Source organism: Annulohypoxylon maeteangense (assembly GCF_022496945.1).
Source record: "Annulohypoxylon maeteangense strain CBS 123835 unplaced genomic scaffold GGS22scaffold_1, whole genome shotgun sequence".
Classification (NCBI taxonomy): domain Eukaryota; kingdom Fungi; phylum Ascomycota; class Sordariomycetes; order Xylariales; family Hypoxylaceae; genus Annulohypoxylon; species Annulohypoxylon maeteangense.
The window spans coordinates 426,090-441,000 of NW_025953248.1; the positions used below are offsets into that span (position 1 = coordinate 426,090).

At 42.3% G+C, this 14,911-nt stretch overlaps 3 protein-coding genes across 3 annotated transcripts; 2 read left to right on the forward strand and 1 right to left on the reverse strand.

Annotated features, from left to right (window-relative positions):
* Positions 1-7,448: 7,448 nt before the first annotated feature.
* GGS22DRAFT_176883 (uncharacterized protein) lies at positions 7,449-8,765 on the forward strand (the record flags this gene model as incomplete). The annotated part of the gene is made up of 4 exons (XM_047963470.1): positions 7,449-7,765; positions 7,857-7,982; positions 8,038-8,396; positions 8,458-8,765. The coding sequence occupies 4 exons, from the start codon at positions 7,449-7,451 to the stop codon at positions 8,763-8,765; spliced, it is 1,110 nt and encodes a 369-aa protein (XP_047823436.1).
* Positions 8,766-9,340: 575 nt separating this feature from the next.
* On the forward strand, positions 9,341-10,582 carry GGS22DRAFT_182946 (uncharacterized protein; the record flags this gene model as incomplete). Its single annotated transcript, XM_047964026.1, has 1 exon — positions 9,341-10,582. The coding sequence occupies one exon, from the start codon at positions 9,341-9,343 to the stop codon at positions 10,580-10,582; it is 1,242 nt and encodes a 413-aa protein (XP_047823437.1).
* Positions 10,583-11,536: 954 nt separating this feature from the next.
* GGS22DRAFT_1745 (uncharacterized protein) lies at positions 11,537-13,086 on the reverse strand. Its single transcript, XM_047963099.1, has 2 exons — positions 12,401-13,086; positions 11,537-12,338 (listed from the first exon to the last, which is right to left on the reverse strand). The coding sequence occupies exons 1-2, from the start codon at positions 12,887-12,889 to the stop codon at positions 11,679-11,681; spliced, it is 1,149 nt and encodes a 382-aa protein (XP_047823438.1). The 5' UTR covers positions 12,890-13,086; the 3' UTR covers positions 11,537-11,678.
* Positions 13,087-14,911: the final 1,825 nt, after the last annotated feature.

The window sequence follows — 14,911 nt, forward strand, 5'->3', positions numbered from 1 at the left end:
CACAACTGGGTCTTCATTTCGCTAAATTTATAAGGGTGTATGAATCCTAGGGCAAACCGGATGGTTTTCTGAGCCTTGCTAATACACTATGTCATGGAATTTCGAGTTTCCTAGGAAGAAGAATGCAGAAGCATGTCACAAAGTTGAAAGGGGTAACTTGATACCCACCAACGTCAGTATGGTGGAGATTTTTTTATCTTAAGATTGATAGAACAAGCATTGGACACCGTCATGATCTCTTGGTTTTCTCAAGTTACATGAATCAGTCTCGACGACATCTTTGACATAGAATATCCTTTTCCTTTCGAATTTTTTAATTATCTGTAATACTATTGGTCACATTATAATAAGACATTCTAGGGTACACAATGTCTTGCATGTGCAAGGGGGTTCAAACGACTATTAATAATCAGAAAAAAAGGTATGATTGGATGGTCGGCTTGTCGACCGTAGGATGACGAGACTGGGGAAAGGATAGGGTATTATGATTGGTCGACTTCTGGGCAAGGGTTTTTAATCCCGGCACAATATGGTATTTCGGGCCGTGACGGATGGCTTGGTGATGTCCTCCTAGTAGCTCTCAAGGCTTCTAATGAGGGAGAGTACCTGGTACCAAGCCTCTGCCGCCCGGTAACAATTCCCGACGTGCTGTGTTACAATGTCACCTAAGTACCGCTACTCCATGCAGCCACCCATGCAGCCATGTCAGACCCCAGCCATGGCGTATCTGGGGTCTGTTTGCTGAATGGACGACGGAAAGTCCCGTGCGGGGAAGAGGAGAAAAGTTCTTTAACAATATTTCCGCGATTGGAGAGATCTAATACTGACAAGTGAAAATGTTGCTGAAGAAGCGAACTACTATGAGCACTTCGCTACAGAGACTTCGTGTGGTTTCTTATGGTACTCGTGATCAGGAGGCCGCTCGCTTGTTAAGTGAGGAAACTTGGCGACAGTGCCGATGTAGGTTAGGTGAGTAGGTCTACACCGGCAACGTCTAAGAGCACACGCCCGTTACGTTGTGTGTCGTGCATCGTTGGAGAATATCACGATGTTTCAATGGAGGGTCGATAACAGAGTGAAGATCACTAGGAGATGAGATGGAGAGATGCGGGGTAAGAGAGGGTCAGAGAGAGTGTTTGAGAGATCTTCGATGATGGTAATCTATGATCTCCATGATCCTATCATTTTTCTCGATTCATATCTTCCCTCCTTCATCTCTCATTTCCTCCACCAGATTATTGATGGTGAGGAGATATCGCACCTTATGGCAGTTGCTTCCACTCCTCTCACCTTTATCTGCCTTACCACGTTTCGCAGCTGTTATCATTAGGTTGGGTATCTACCGACTGTTGTGTCGCACGAGACTGCAGCGGCAGTCAACGCAATGCCAAGTTTCTCGAGAAGCGAAGAGGTCTCAATGCCGCAGGTTCCCGTACGACGAAGGCACTCGATGATGAGGGGCTACGTACTATGAACTTCCGATAGTGCGTCACTACATCAGAGAACTACGCTTGGTAGAAGTATCTAGTTGGTCTGATCGGCTTCTCTCGTCTTTCAGGCCTGATCTAACCGCTTGCGATCGATTCGCCGCCGCCACGAGTTTGATTACATGCGTTTAATTTTTCACTCGTGACGCGTCTTATTTCTAACAACGCCTCTGGCATCGACGAGCCCTGGGATATATCTAGGGGTTTATAACGATCTTACTCATCTAAGACCCCTGTGGTGGCGTTGGAAAGATTCATCAAGAACTCATACGATCATCAACGCTCGCTGGAACTGTCCTTATTAACAAGGGAGCCTGTCACCGGTGTACGTAGAGAAGGCCACGTCTCATGCGATGCCAAGACCGGTCGATTCCTGTAGCATTGGCTAGCGGGAGGTTTTATTGCATGGTATTACGACTCCCCTCTCTTATGATGGTCAGTAATCAACTCTGAGGCTTATGAAGTGGAGCTGGTGAGGTTGGAGATTGGAAATCTATTCTTCTCCACTTGGTCTCTTTCAACAAGCGTTTAGTCTAGAAAGGGATAAGTGAACTAAATCAACTGACTAGAAGGTAGCTTAGTTTGACTACATATAGTTGACTGGAGTAGTAAGCTGCGTTCACAGATGGATAGTAGTACTGCGAGTCTGCGACCTGTCTTACACACGCAGCCGATATGCCGTGTACTAGGTATGTAGTAGCATAGGCCACATGGCAACATGCCTCGCTTAAGTACCCCATGTCAATAGTTCTTGTGCGGTTCTGTGTTGCTACCACCTACATATAACGGTCTTGACCAACCATGAGCGCAGTCGTATTATTCTTAATGGTTCTAACTGACAACTGGTGGTTTAGGTAAGTCGCGCTACCTCACCGAGATTCGAGGAGGCGGCCAAGAGGTCCGATAGCGATGGGGATGGGATGATTTTAGGACTTTGGTGTTGAGACGCCAAGAAACTAGGCCCGTAGTCGAGCGACTCGAGCCGTGTTTTATTACGACGTTGAGTCGCAGCGTAAAGGTTTTCAAGCGAAATCCTGCCTCGACTAACAACAAGCTTTCGTGACATCTGGGGTACTAAGGGTTTGATCGTACGCTACGATAACCGCACTATGAACAAGCATTTTTGACTTCTCGTTGCCCTTGTCATAGTGGTATTCCAAGCCGACTCTCTCAGCACGTTCTTACCAGCCGTTTTACCGCTGCGCGAACGCGCGTCGATGGCTGGTTGCGAAGAAAATTTTTGTAAATATCTGACTTTTGATGGGTTGGGTTTGCTGTAATGCATGTAAGAAGGCTCTTTCGTGATCTGGATGCGCATGACATCGTCGTCTAGAAGCTTAGGTAGATGTTGGGGTCAAGAATATTCTATTCGAGGTATGATCTTCAAGATCTCCCTAGATCTCCAGGATATCTTCCTTTTCACCGGGTACGACACAGATTTTGCGCCTCCTCCCCAATTCATCATATTAGTGGTTCCGGCCTATGAGATGACAAGGCGACGGTGGAAGTGGCGATCATGATCTCAGGGTATTTTCGTACTCGTACGGTATACGAACGCTGATGTCTACGACCTCAGGAAAGGATAATTTACCCCAAGACAACCCAAGATTGAGAGCGTCAGTTCGTTTCACTGATTCAATGTTAGCTTCATTTCCGGTGGGATTCTCGAGCAATCCGAAGTTGTCTCCAGGCCCCAAGCAACCAACCTGTCATCATCCCTGCAGTGTCGATACGTGTAGGGCTTGACAACCTGCGAATCCTCCCCGAATGGCGTCTTGGCAGCTTTTATATCTATTCGTATGGGTGTTGAGCTAAGTCAACGATATGCCAACCTCTCCGGCCTCACCGGCATTCTTGCCTCCACTGCCGCCGGCTGGTATGTTGGAGTACCACATCGCCTACTGCACGTCCGGCGTACCTGCGTCGCCGATCCCGGACCACCTAGTCTTAGGCGAGATCAAGTATAAGGGGAGGCCTTCAGGGAACACACCGTAGGTCCTCCCGCATCAATTATGCACGAGACTCCTCACAATCGCACAGGCAATAGGTAGGGCAGGAACATGCATGAGGTCGTACTGGTCCGCTAGCGCGGGTTGCCTCCACCACCACCAGCGCGGCGTCGTTGTCCGCTTTGGGAAATTTACCCCGGCCGGGATATCGGGATCGCGAATGAGCTCCTTGCCGCGCTGCGCTGCTCCGGCTGAGTTGATTAGGACCGCCGGCGAGCTTATCCCACGTTGCCGCCGGCTCTAAGAAAAGAAAAAGAAGCCTGCCTGCCCCCCGGCTGACGAGACCCGGGGTTCTGGTCCTAGGCTATTAATGGTTTCAGGGTGAATACCCCATGCATGGCGCTTGCCGCACGTGTATCAGATCGACGTTAGGGGCGCGGGAACATGGCTTAGCTTTTGAACTAATCTAGTAACACGTGGTTGATATGAGAGAAAAGATGGAGATGCGTGGAGTTTCTGGGCGTTGAGATGAACGGCGTTCTCTCGAGTCGGGGTATCGTGTGTTTTTGCGGATCCCTAAATGGATATGGGGTCATGGATAAAAGAGGTAAAGATGGATCCGCAGCGTTTCTAGATTTTCAGGAACCTATTCGCTGTTAATATGCCACATTAGAATTGTAGGACTCCACGGGTTTAGTTGAGGACTACATGAGTCAGATTATTCAGGGGAATAAGACCGATTCTAGGTTGAAATTTGCCTTACATGCCATAACTGTAATTAGGTTACCTAGGCATGTAATAGGTTGGAACATCCATAAGTGCCCTTACCTAGTATTTATGGGTTCAGTCTACATACAGGTAGATACCTATTCGTTGAAGCTCGTTACATACCAGGTAGATACCTATACATTGATAGTAGACCTCACCCTAACCCTAACCCTAACCTCAGCTTTAACCCGAAGTCAACCCCAACCACACGGTAGTTGTGTAACAATACTCAGATGGGAGAAAAAATTTGAGAACACTCAATGAACTAACCTAGGATGTTTAATCTAGACCATTCAGGCACACAGAAAGTAGTCCTAGGTTGTGGAATACATGGTGGAAAGGGAAATTGCATGACTGTATCACGTTATTCTAACTTCACTTCAAAATGGGGACTTGTTTTCTGACGGAATGACCACCTGCCTGACTGATAGTCACTATAGTGTCATTGATTATTCACTTTAGACAGTCACAGTCAATATTAACCTTGGAATATGAAATCTTTTCTCGAAAAGATAGATAGGAGGTACCTTCCTGATATTTATTTCAATCTACAAATTAATCTTCGAAGGGGCCCAAATTTCTTCACCTCTACATATCTCTTTCATGCTTCCGTAATACCTATCAAACAGATACAAAAACATAGACACCTACCTAAAGAAATAAAATCAACATATCTATCAAAACATATCGCCAATCCTTCGACATTACCCATATATTCCCGTCCGACGATCACCATGCACGGCTTGCAGAAGGCTAGACTGAGGAAGATAGCCTGGAATACATTTTGCGTCCAAGGATATTGGCCTGTACAAGAAGTCGTATACGAGGCAGAGTCAGACGGAACACCCTGCCTTGTTATCGTATTCAAATCTATAGTTTCTTTATCCCTCAACGAAGAACTGGGATACATGCAAAGGTCCATTCGCAGCGACACGAGGTTCGGATTGAGGGACTTTCACATCGACATCATGGCCCGTGGCCGCCCGGAAACGAGAACGTGCCTCGTTGAGCGTTCTGGCGAAGATACCGAAGGCCCCCTCAGACATCGAGGCATACTTTAATGGCGAAGATGATGAATGTAATAGGAAACACATAGGGGTTGTGACGGCAGGATAGAGGTGGCTTGCAAGGAGATAATGGATCTTATGAGATACGGGTTTTATAGGTATTCTACCATGACGATTTTTGATGAAAGTAAAGCTAATTATCCCAAGATTCCCTCATGGGCTAAGGGAGAATATCGCTTCGATTACAATATTGAGATTACGGTGTTGGTGTCTACCTAGGTATTGTTTTCCGTAGCTTATCACTGTCTAGGTACCTACACGTTAATAGACACTGTGTTCGTCTAATGCAAAGCAATCTTAATTGAGAACTTGTTTGTAAAGGGAGTTTTATTAATCGTATTTAGAAAGTTTGTCTTAATGTAATGTGATGTTGCTATCCTAGCTCTCGGATCAGCTCAATTAATCCATGTGTTGGGGTTAGGGTTAGGGTTAAGGCAAGCTAGAAGTCTTCACCCCTCGTCCTGTCTAGCAATCATAACAAAGGTCGCACTGTTGATAGATGAAGACAGCAAACTGGATAGCTGAAACAAAGTAAATATTTGCTCCTATCCCTAAACTGAAGGACTCGGACTAAAAGGAGGTCGAACCGCCACATATCCGATTACTTAGGTAATCAAACTCTTGTACCTCATGAAGGATAATTACTAATTGCTGATTAATGCCCAGTGCCTATATGGTCAACTACCTACCTAGCCTAGTTACCATACCTCAGTTTAAAATGATATAGCTGAATGGAAATTCTTGGAGTAGCCGGGGGAAACCGTATCTAAGTTGGGTTATTATAGAGAATTAAACGGAGTATTCAAAAGATGTAAATTTAACATGTCGAGGATTCGAACTCTACGGATATGTGGTTTCGGTTCAACTCGAAGTTTTTATTTTACGAAAAATTAAAAGCAAGCAACGAAAACGTACTAAAACGATAGACGGGAACATATCTACAAGGTCAATTACATAAATCGTTTGAGTTGTCCTTCGTACAGTAATTATGTGATCCAGTAATTTGGACTTAGTCATCTACATCCTAGTTACCCTAGTACCGACCAAAATTGAGAGTTTGTCGCAGTCCTGACGTAGGGACTCACAAAATTTGACTTGGTCAAAGTTGAAGACATGCAACACATTCATACTGTGACGTGGAAAACTTTTTTCTTTTTTTCTCTCCCATCTTGAATGGAAACATCGAATAAATATTCAAATTCCCCATCCACCTCCTCAGCACCCATATGAGAAGTTCCGTATTTTCATTCATCCCTTCCTACACTTAATATCACTGGTACACTTTATTCCACAACAGCAACATCACCTCCACCTCCCATAATGTCTTTTACCTGGGGCAATCTTAAATCCATCCCGCAGAAGTTTAGAATCGAAGGGCACGTCAGCAATGCCTTCCGTATGTACTCAATAAATCTCTTGCAAGAAGTGAGATACGACGAGGACAAGGATGACGGCACACCTTGCATACTTATTATCTTCTCATCTGTTCAAGCGCTTTACTGTGTGGGACAGCTGGAACTCGTCCGACGAATGATCGAAAAAGATCATGGAAATGGCCTAGATAAGTTTCGCATTGATAGTAAGTACCTACTATACGTACCCATTTATATCTTTTACTATCGATGATGGCTTATTTTGAGGTATGATAGTCATGGCAGCTTGCGATAAAGGTTCGCGAAAGTGTCTAGTAAGACGTGCGTCGAAGCATCGGGAACCTCACCAGAAGCCATGATAGAAAATCCAGAAAAATCAGAAACACGAGACGGTGTATACCTGAATAATAGGAGCGTCGATTAATAAGCGAATTTAGTACTGGAATTACATGGAATGAGAGATGGATCAACGAATGAGTTACGCCTAGGAGAAAAAGCGAAGGAATTTACTCGACATTGATTTAAGGGGTAAGGGGGAACGGATAGCGGCGGGTTTAGACCACATTTTTCATGGGCGCTGTTTCCATTTCATTAAGGTCTAGAAAGCATACGATGGAATATATACGAGCGCTTGCAGGGAAAGAGCGATTGATATTTATTTATAGCCCGTCAAAGCTTTGAGCGTGGAATTTAATGTCGCATTTAATTTTACATCTTTTCCTTTCCCTCGAGATTGATATCCTGCAGATGTACCTCGACCTACGAAGCAACCACAATCCCATCGCTAATTGCTTTCCTTTAATAATGGAGCACGTACTACGATGCAATGCTCTTAAATGTCGGAAGGAGCTTGGCGATAGGGCGCTGGTGACCACCTGTAGCCATATTTTTTGTTTGGATTGCGCTGCTCGTCTAGGATTGACAGTACAAGGGCATGATTCTCGTAACTCATGCCCGGCGTGTGGTTCCCATCTAACAAACCCTGATGACGCCGTTATTTCCAACCTTAATCCAAGTGAGGATTATAAAACGAGTGTCCTAAGTGGCCTTAGTCCCAATATTATCATCGAGTGCGCGAGCAGAGCTCTCAGCTTTTGGGCCTATCAGGCTACTCAGGAAGTGTAAGCGACATGATTTCCTCCGATAACGAGCCGTAGCTCCCTCAGAACAAATCAATAAGCCCCAGAACAGTCGCTAACACAATCGTTGTAGCGTTTACCAGGAGCACCTCAGCAAGGCTCTTACCGAGAAATACTCGAACCTCAGTGTTCATCTCGACAAGGTTATCAACGAGGCTAACATAGAAATCACCAATCTCCAAAATAAGCTCACCGGAAAGTCTCTTCCCGTTTCATATCCAGCTACACTGTTACTGACCATTTATAGGCATGAGGATGGACCAGGATAGCCTCCGTAGAAAGAATGATGAATTAACCCAGGCATATAAAGAGAAAAACCGAAAACTGCTCCAAATCCAAGAGTTGTACGATAAACTCAAGCGAAAGGCGATGCTTGGTCAAATACAAGATGCGGCAGAAGATGCAATTGATTCAACGCTTCATGGGTCACCCTCAGCTCGTGCACTGTTCGAGAGTGGGAGTCAAAATCTTACGGGTTACGAAGAGACAGAGACACCCTACGGGCAACAGCAATATCCGGCATTTCACGAACAAAGGATGCCAGTGGGATATCAACATCAAACTACGACCAAAGACTACGGTAGCACATGGCCTAGGACTACGGGATCTCAATGTAAGTCACCATGCCCCTTTACTTGACGAGAAGTGCAAGATAGGAGGCTGATAGCGAATAGCGAATGTACCGGTCACACCGTCAAGTCACCGTCAACGTGTTGTTGAACCAAGTGGTATGGGTCTATCAACGATTCCAGGCCTTGTCGCAGGTACGCCTCAAACACACCACAACCACATAAATATGCGACCACCACAAGCATCTCAGGGTGAGATATTGTCTGGTCTCCAAGGAAATCCGAGGTTTCCGGCAGTGGGATTAAGCTCTGGATTGAAAGTCAGTCATGGTGGAGGAAACCCAGACAGGCTTGCCGGTTCCTCAACAAGACCACGAGGTTATTCTCCAAAATCAAGGACATATACAAGCTAGACGGACTGGCTAACTTGGAAGTAGTAACTCAAAGACCAACACCGGTTCCTTCGAATTTTAGCAGAAGACCGGTAGGTGGACAACCAGAAAACATTCTCGGTGGAATTAGAGGGGGTTTTACCAATATTTAAGTGTCTGCTAAGGTCGCAGATGAAACAATGCATTGTTGTAGCAAGAAAGAGTAGGTATGTATCTGGCGAGACAATATTCTTTAATATTTGGGCCAGTTGTTATCTAGGTAGGTACCCGTGGTAGCTATGTCAACAATGGATTATAAAGGGAGCGGGTTATGTGGGCAGGTTACTAAGGATTCGTTCTTTGTTGTTTACTTATATCATAAGGGGATTGTTCTTTCAGGTTCGCATCTTACTGAAACAACCCACAGTTCTAAACAATAGCATTATCCTAGCATTGTACGCGATTGTTTTCGTTGCCCTATATATACAGTGGCGCCAGGCGCTTAGTGTTTTTTGGAATTTTTCTTATGCACTAGGTCTTCTCCAAGAAGCAAAGCATTCAAAATACTCCTACCCAACGAAAGAAATCGATATCATCCCAGAATTAGTTTCGACGAAATGGCATCGCGACAACCCCAATACCGACAATATGGCGGCTCAGTAGAGCGCTTACCCCTTCACAATGGGTCTACGCTGGCGTATGACTCAAATAGTAGTGTGAAGGATGTCAGACTACATGAATCAGCGTCGAATAAAGGGGTTGACCGAACGCTACGACGTGTTCCTAAGGACGCGAAGTTATCGAGCTCTTTCGGCAATTGGCTAGGACGATACAAGGCCAAGAAAGGAGAGAACCTGGATCGGATCCGTATTAGTGACCCAATGCCAATACAACAAACACCGTCACGCCCTAAACGTTCATCTTATACACCTGAGTTGGGTAACGGGTCCCACGAGCTCCTCAGATCAGCAGCACCGAAGCCTCCACCAAGAGATGTAGAGATTAAACGAGAGAATCTTGGCGGCTGCCACGAAGCATTGAGGTCTCACCCTATTGCTCCACAACCCTCGCCTAAAGAACGAAATGTTGCTACTCGACAGACGCCCCTTAAGCATACAGCTAAGAGCGGAAACTCGAAAGCCGTAGCACACGATGAACCTCGGACTAAGGGGACCACTATGGAGCCCCGGCAGAAGACAGATGTTAAAACTGAGCGGCGAAAGGGCCGGATTTTCTTAGATACAACAGACATGTACGAATTTCCCAACCCAGACACCTTTGAAAGTAGCGAGGAGAATGACGACGACGGTCATATTTGGGAAGATGCTGGTTTTGACGATCCCCAACCAGTTACCAAAAATGAATCTGCACCGAAGATTACTATTACGCAACCAAGCGATGACGGATACAGCTCGATGAAGAGCGAAGAAACCCCTCAGCGACTACTTGGTGTTGATGATTGTTATAAAGTCCTTTACGAAGGGCAAACCAAGGAGATGCGTGGACTACGTAATACTCTGCGCTACTTGGTGCCGTTGGCATGGCTTATTGCAGATGCGGAAGGCGTTGATCCGAATGATATAGATGCGTTGGAGGGCGCACTCAAGACCATCATCGCAGATCGAGAGAAACTTTTTGATCTCTTTCCCCTGGCTCAGGTATTGGCTGAAGACCAGAAGGTGGATATTGACGACTTCAAGGCACTTCCCAGAGCTCTCCAGAATGTTATGGCAGACCGCGATAATGCAAGGCGGATGGCCGACTACCACAGGATGGCTAGTCGGAGACTCGAGGGGAGGATTGCAAAATTGGAGAGAGAAAGAGATAGCGAGGACAATGAAGAATACCAGTGGTTGTAAGAGGACCATGACGAAGACGGAGTACATCTAGAGTCATTGCACCCTGCTATCTAATTCTATGAAGCGGCGGGCAACGACTAATCTCGACTGAAGGGGAGTGCAATCCGGAGCACCCCCCTCTTCACGGGTACTCCTTAACCTGAGTCTTCTTTTCCTATGCTCCTACATCTACTACTTATTCAACTACACTACATCACTACTACATCTACTACTTAACTATATCTACTGCATATACCATATCTACTACTCAACTTCTACACTACTACACTACTACATATAGGGCTATGCCTAAGGACACCTATATAACATCTACTAAGTAAGTCCAGCAACCCTCTTTAACCTACCTACTTATCTGTACATTTGGAAAGTCGGAACCTGATTACAGGAATTATATAACGGCAAAAAGCGGCACCTCTTACTAGTACCAGAGGCGCTGCGCCGAATCGATCGATTGATACTACTACCTACTTATTCGACAATACCTACCCACACCTTGGCTAAACAAGGTTATATACTATACATCTACTATTAGACGTTGAAGAACGTCAATAAGACCTAGGCACCTCTCTAGGTAGGTAAATATATCATACCTCCTTACCTACACCTATCCTTATCCTCCAATTACATACCTCTAGCGGTACATATATCGGGGGTTCCAATGGAAGCCCCCATTAACTAACTCCATATTTTCCCCTATTGTCTTGTTCAACACTAAGACAAGGGGAAACGTACTTATCTCAGTACACGATTACTTACCTATGTAGAATTGGGATAGAATACCCAAGATAGCGTACCTTAAGTACTAGGTACATGATAATAAGACGAGCGCATCCATTCATCCTGGCCAGGTGAATGGACAAGCGAACACTGCGAACACGATTTTCCTTTATCTTTCTTTTGTCTACCTATTTGGGAATCTCTTATGTCTTTATAGTGATGCGCTAAATGGTTTGTCACGTAATGAGTAATAATTAATAAATAACGCTTTGCCGGCATACTTCTTCTGCTGATCGTGACCTCGTCTATAACCTCGTAACTGTAAACATCGTACTCATAAAAATGCTAGATGTAATTATACTAACTAAAAACTTCATGTCTAACTCCAAGCGTAGTACTCATTAGGGTAAACCGTAGTTCTCCTCTTTTCATCACCTCGCCACCTCAAACACGGTATACTATCGCCCCGTTTCTCATCCTCAACCCCTATCCCAAACTCTTCCGCAAGATACTTCGTCGCATTCCTTACCTCCGGGCCAGGACTCCAAATGATGACCTTCGTTGTCTTCCACCGCGCTGCCTCTTCAACAGCGGAGAGTAGAAGCGCCGCTAAGGCCTTGGTGGCGTTCTCATCGCTCTGGCCCTGGGGTAGTTTGATGCGCTGAATCGTCATTTTATGTGCATGCAAGTCGTGGAACCAATATACCCACGATCCCGCGCTCTCGCAGATACTCCCTTTGGCCTCGGGGATCTTGCCCGCTAGCTTCGTGTTCATGAAATTCGCCCGCGTCTGTAGCCAGCTAATCATATCCGGAGTGGGGACAACGGTTAGCAGGGTTTCGTCGGCGGCGGGGTCGTGGTTGCGGAACTCGTTTTCTAGATCATGTACGTCGCGTTCGGCGAGCGCGGGGATTTCGTCGGCGGTTAGGAGCCGGGTTTTGGGGAGCTTTGCGGCCTTCTCGCTAGAGGGGAGAGAGACGGGGACGGTTAGAGTTGATTGGGATGCATCTAGGATATCCCAGCCTTTGCTAACGTAGAACTGTAGAACTTGATTAACACGGTGAATTAAGGGGTAGCTCTTGTTAATAAATGTGTCCTTACATCGCCAACATCCGAATACAGCATACTCGCCGCCGCGCCTCCTTCCCCATCCATCCACTCCGCAACTTTCTTCAATAATGCGGATGCGAGTCCGCACCCTCGGTACTCCTTGTCCGTTACCACGCTGCATATGCAGTACCCCTGCTCCCGCCGCGTCCCGTCCCCGTCCCGGATAAGCAGGTCCCGGTGCAGCGTTTTAATCAGCGCCCCTATTTTCGCCTCCTTTTCATCTTCAACATCGGCGCTCGCATCCGCGAGGGTAAAGTTCCAGAACCGCCATCTGGCCCCGGCGGCTAGGGGATGCGCGCCAAGTAAGGCCTCGCGCTCAAGAAATTCGGACTTCGAGATCGATTTGCCGAATGCGGTGTTGGATAGCTTGGAGCATTGGATGCGGGAGCTAGGAGTCACGGCTTCGGAGAATAGGACGGAGAGGGGGCCGTGGCGGGTTGGGATGTCGATAGGGATGGTGGGGTAAGGGTTAGCGGCCATGGTGATTTCTTCATACAGGGATTTTTTACTGAGACCAGGAAGAGACAAAGAAACCTTGAAATGATTATCTACCTAGTAGGGGGCGGGGGGTATAGTTATGATTCGGATACGGGAATCACGATAGCATTAATCACTCGGAAGCTGCAACGGATGCCGTACACCATCAAGCTAACCCCTCCGTTATCGTTCCGGTGAGGTGCCCCACTATCGGGAGGAGGGGGAGGTCGATCCATTAGCGGTTCTTTGGCTATCCCCAACTTCCCTTACTTCGCTCCTTATTTATAAACACGTTAATTATATATGTATTACATAGTATATATATTATTAAGTAAAATAACGAAAAACTATTTACTAAGCTTAAGTAAAGTTTATATAACTTGTACGTATATTTTTATAAAATAACGGTTAATATTAAAAATTTATTATTATTTTATATATTTTTACGATATTAAAAAACCGTTTAACGCTTAAAACCGTTTTAATTTTAAAAGTTTTATAAATTAATAATATTTAATAAGTTTTAACGACTTTATAAAACCGTTCGTAAAGTTTTCGCCGGTTAAAACGTATTTAATTATTAAATACTTTTTTTTAATTTTTTAACGTATGTAATAATAATTTTTTTAAATATAACGTTTTTATTTATTTATTATTATATTTTCGTATTATTTTTTTATTATATTATTATTCGATTATAAAATAATCGATTTTTTTAATATAATACGTAATTCGGTTAAAAAGTTATAAATTTAAACTTCGTTAATTACCGTTATAATTAAAGTAATATATTTAATTTTATTTAAATTTCGTATTATTATTTTTTATAATTTTAAAAATTATAAAATTAAGGTTTTAATTATAAAATATACGATTTTTAATATAAATTTTTCGATAATTAAATTCACCGCGTAATTAACGTTAATTATTTTATATAATTTTAAATTATTATATTTAATATAAACGTATTTTTTCGTAAATTTTTAATATTTTAATGTTTTTTAAAGTTTATTTCGTAAATATTTTATTACTTATTTAATTTCGGTTAAATATTTATTTATAAAGTTATTTATAAATTTAATTTAAATAAAAGTTAAAAAATTTATATTTAATTTAATAAAATAAATTAAAAAGTTTATTTTATTTACGAAAGAAATATATTAATATATATCGCGATTATTTATATAATTTTTTTTATTTTAAAAATAAATATATTTTTAACTTTAAAAGTCGAATAATAAATTAACGTTTTTATTAATATTAAATTTTATTTTTATTAATATTTTCTTAATATATTATTTTTAATTTAACCTTATATTTTTAATTAATAATAATTTAAATATTTTAACTTTTAAAAATTAATTAATATTTTTTAAATTAATTATAAGGACGTATTTTTTTAAATTTTTTATTACGCGTTTTAATTTTTTAAAAACCGAGCCGAAAAAAAAGAAATTATTAACATAAAAAATTATAACGTTTTTCGTTTTTTCGTTATAATAAACGGCATTATTTAATTATAAATATTTAAATCTTTATTTACGTAATAAACTTTTAACTTTTTTTTATTAAATTATATTAAATTATTTTAATTCGTATAAAAAATTTATTAACTTAATAATTTTATTAACGTTATATTTATATTAAATAAATTTATTAAAATATCGTTTAAAATATTTTTTTAATATCGAAAAAAATTTTATAAAAATTTATTTTTTTAATTTTTCGTTTAAATATATTATAATAAAATTTATTTAAATTATATATTATTTATAAATAATTATTAAAGTTATTAACATTTTTTATATTATCGTTTTTACGATTATAATAAAAATTTCGTTATAATTTATTTTTTTTCATTAAGTAAATTTTCGTATATATATTAAATTAAAGTAAAGTAACTTTACTTTATAAAAGGTCATTTAACGGGATTAGCTTTATAAAATTAACTTAATATAAACGGATAAATAAAAAAATAAAAGTATTACAAATAATTAATTAAGTAATTTAAACGTTAATCTTAAG

Coding starts and splice junctions, on each gene's coding strand:
- GGS22DRAFT_1745 (XM_047963099.1), bottom strand. CDS start 12,889: ATGGCCGCTAACCCTTACCCCACCATCCCTATCGACATCCCAACCCGC. Junction 12,339..12,400: donor TGTATTCGGATGTTGGCGAT/GTAAGGACACAT, acceptor CAAGTTCTACAG/TTCTACGTTAGCAAAGGCTG.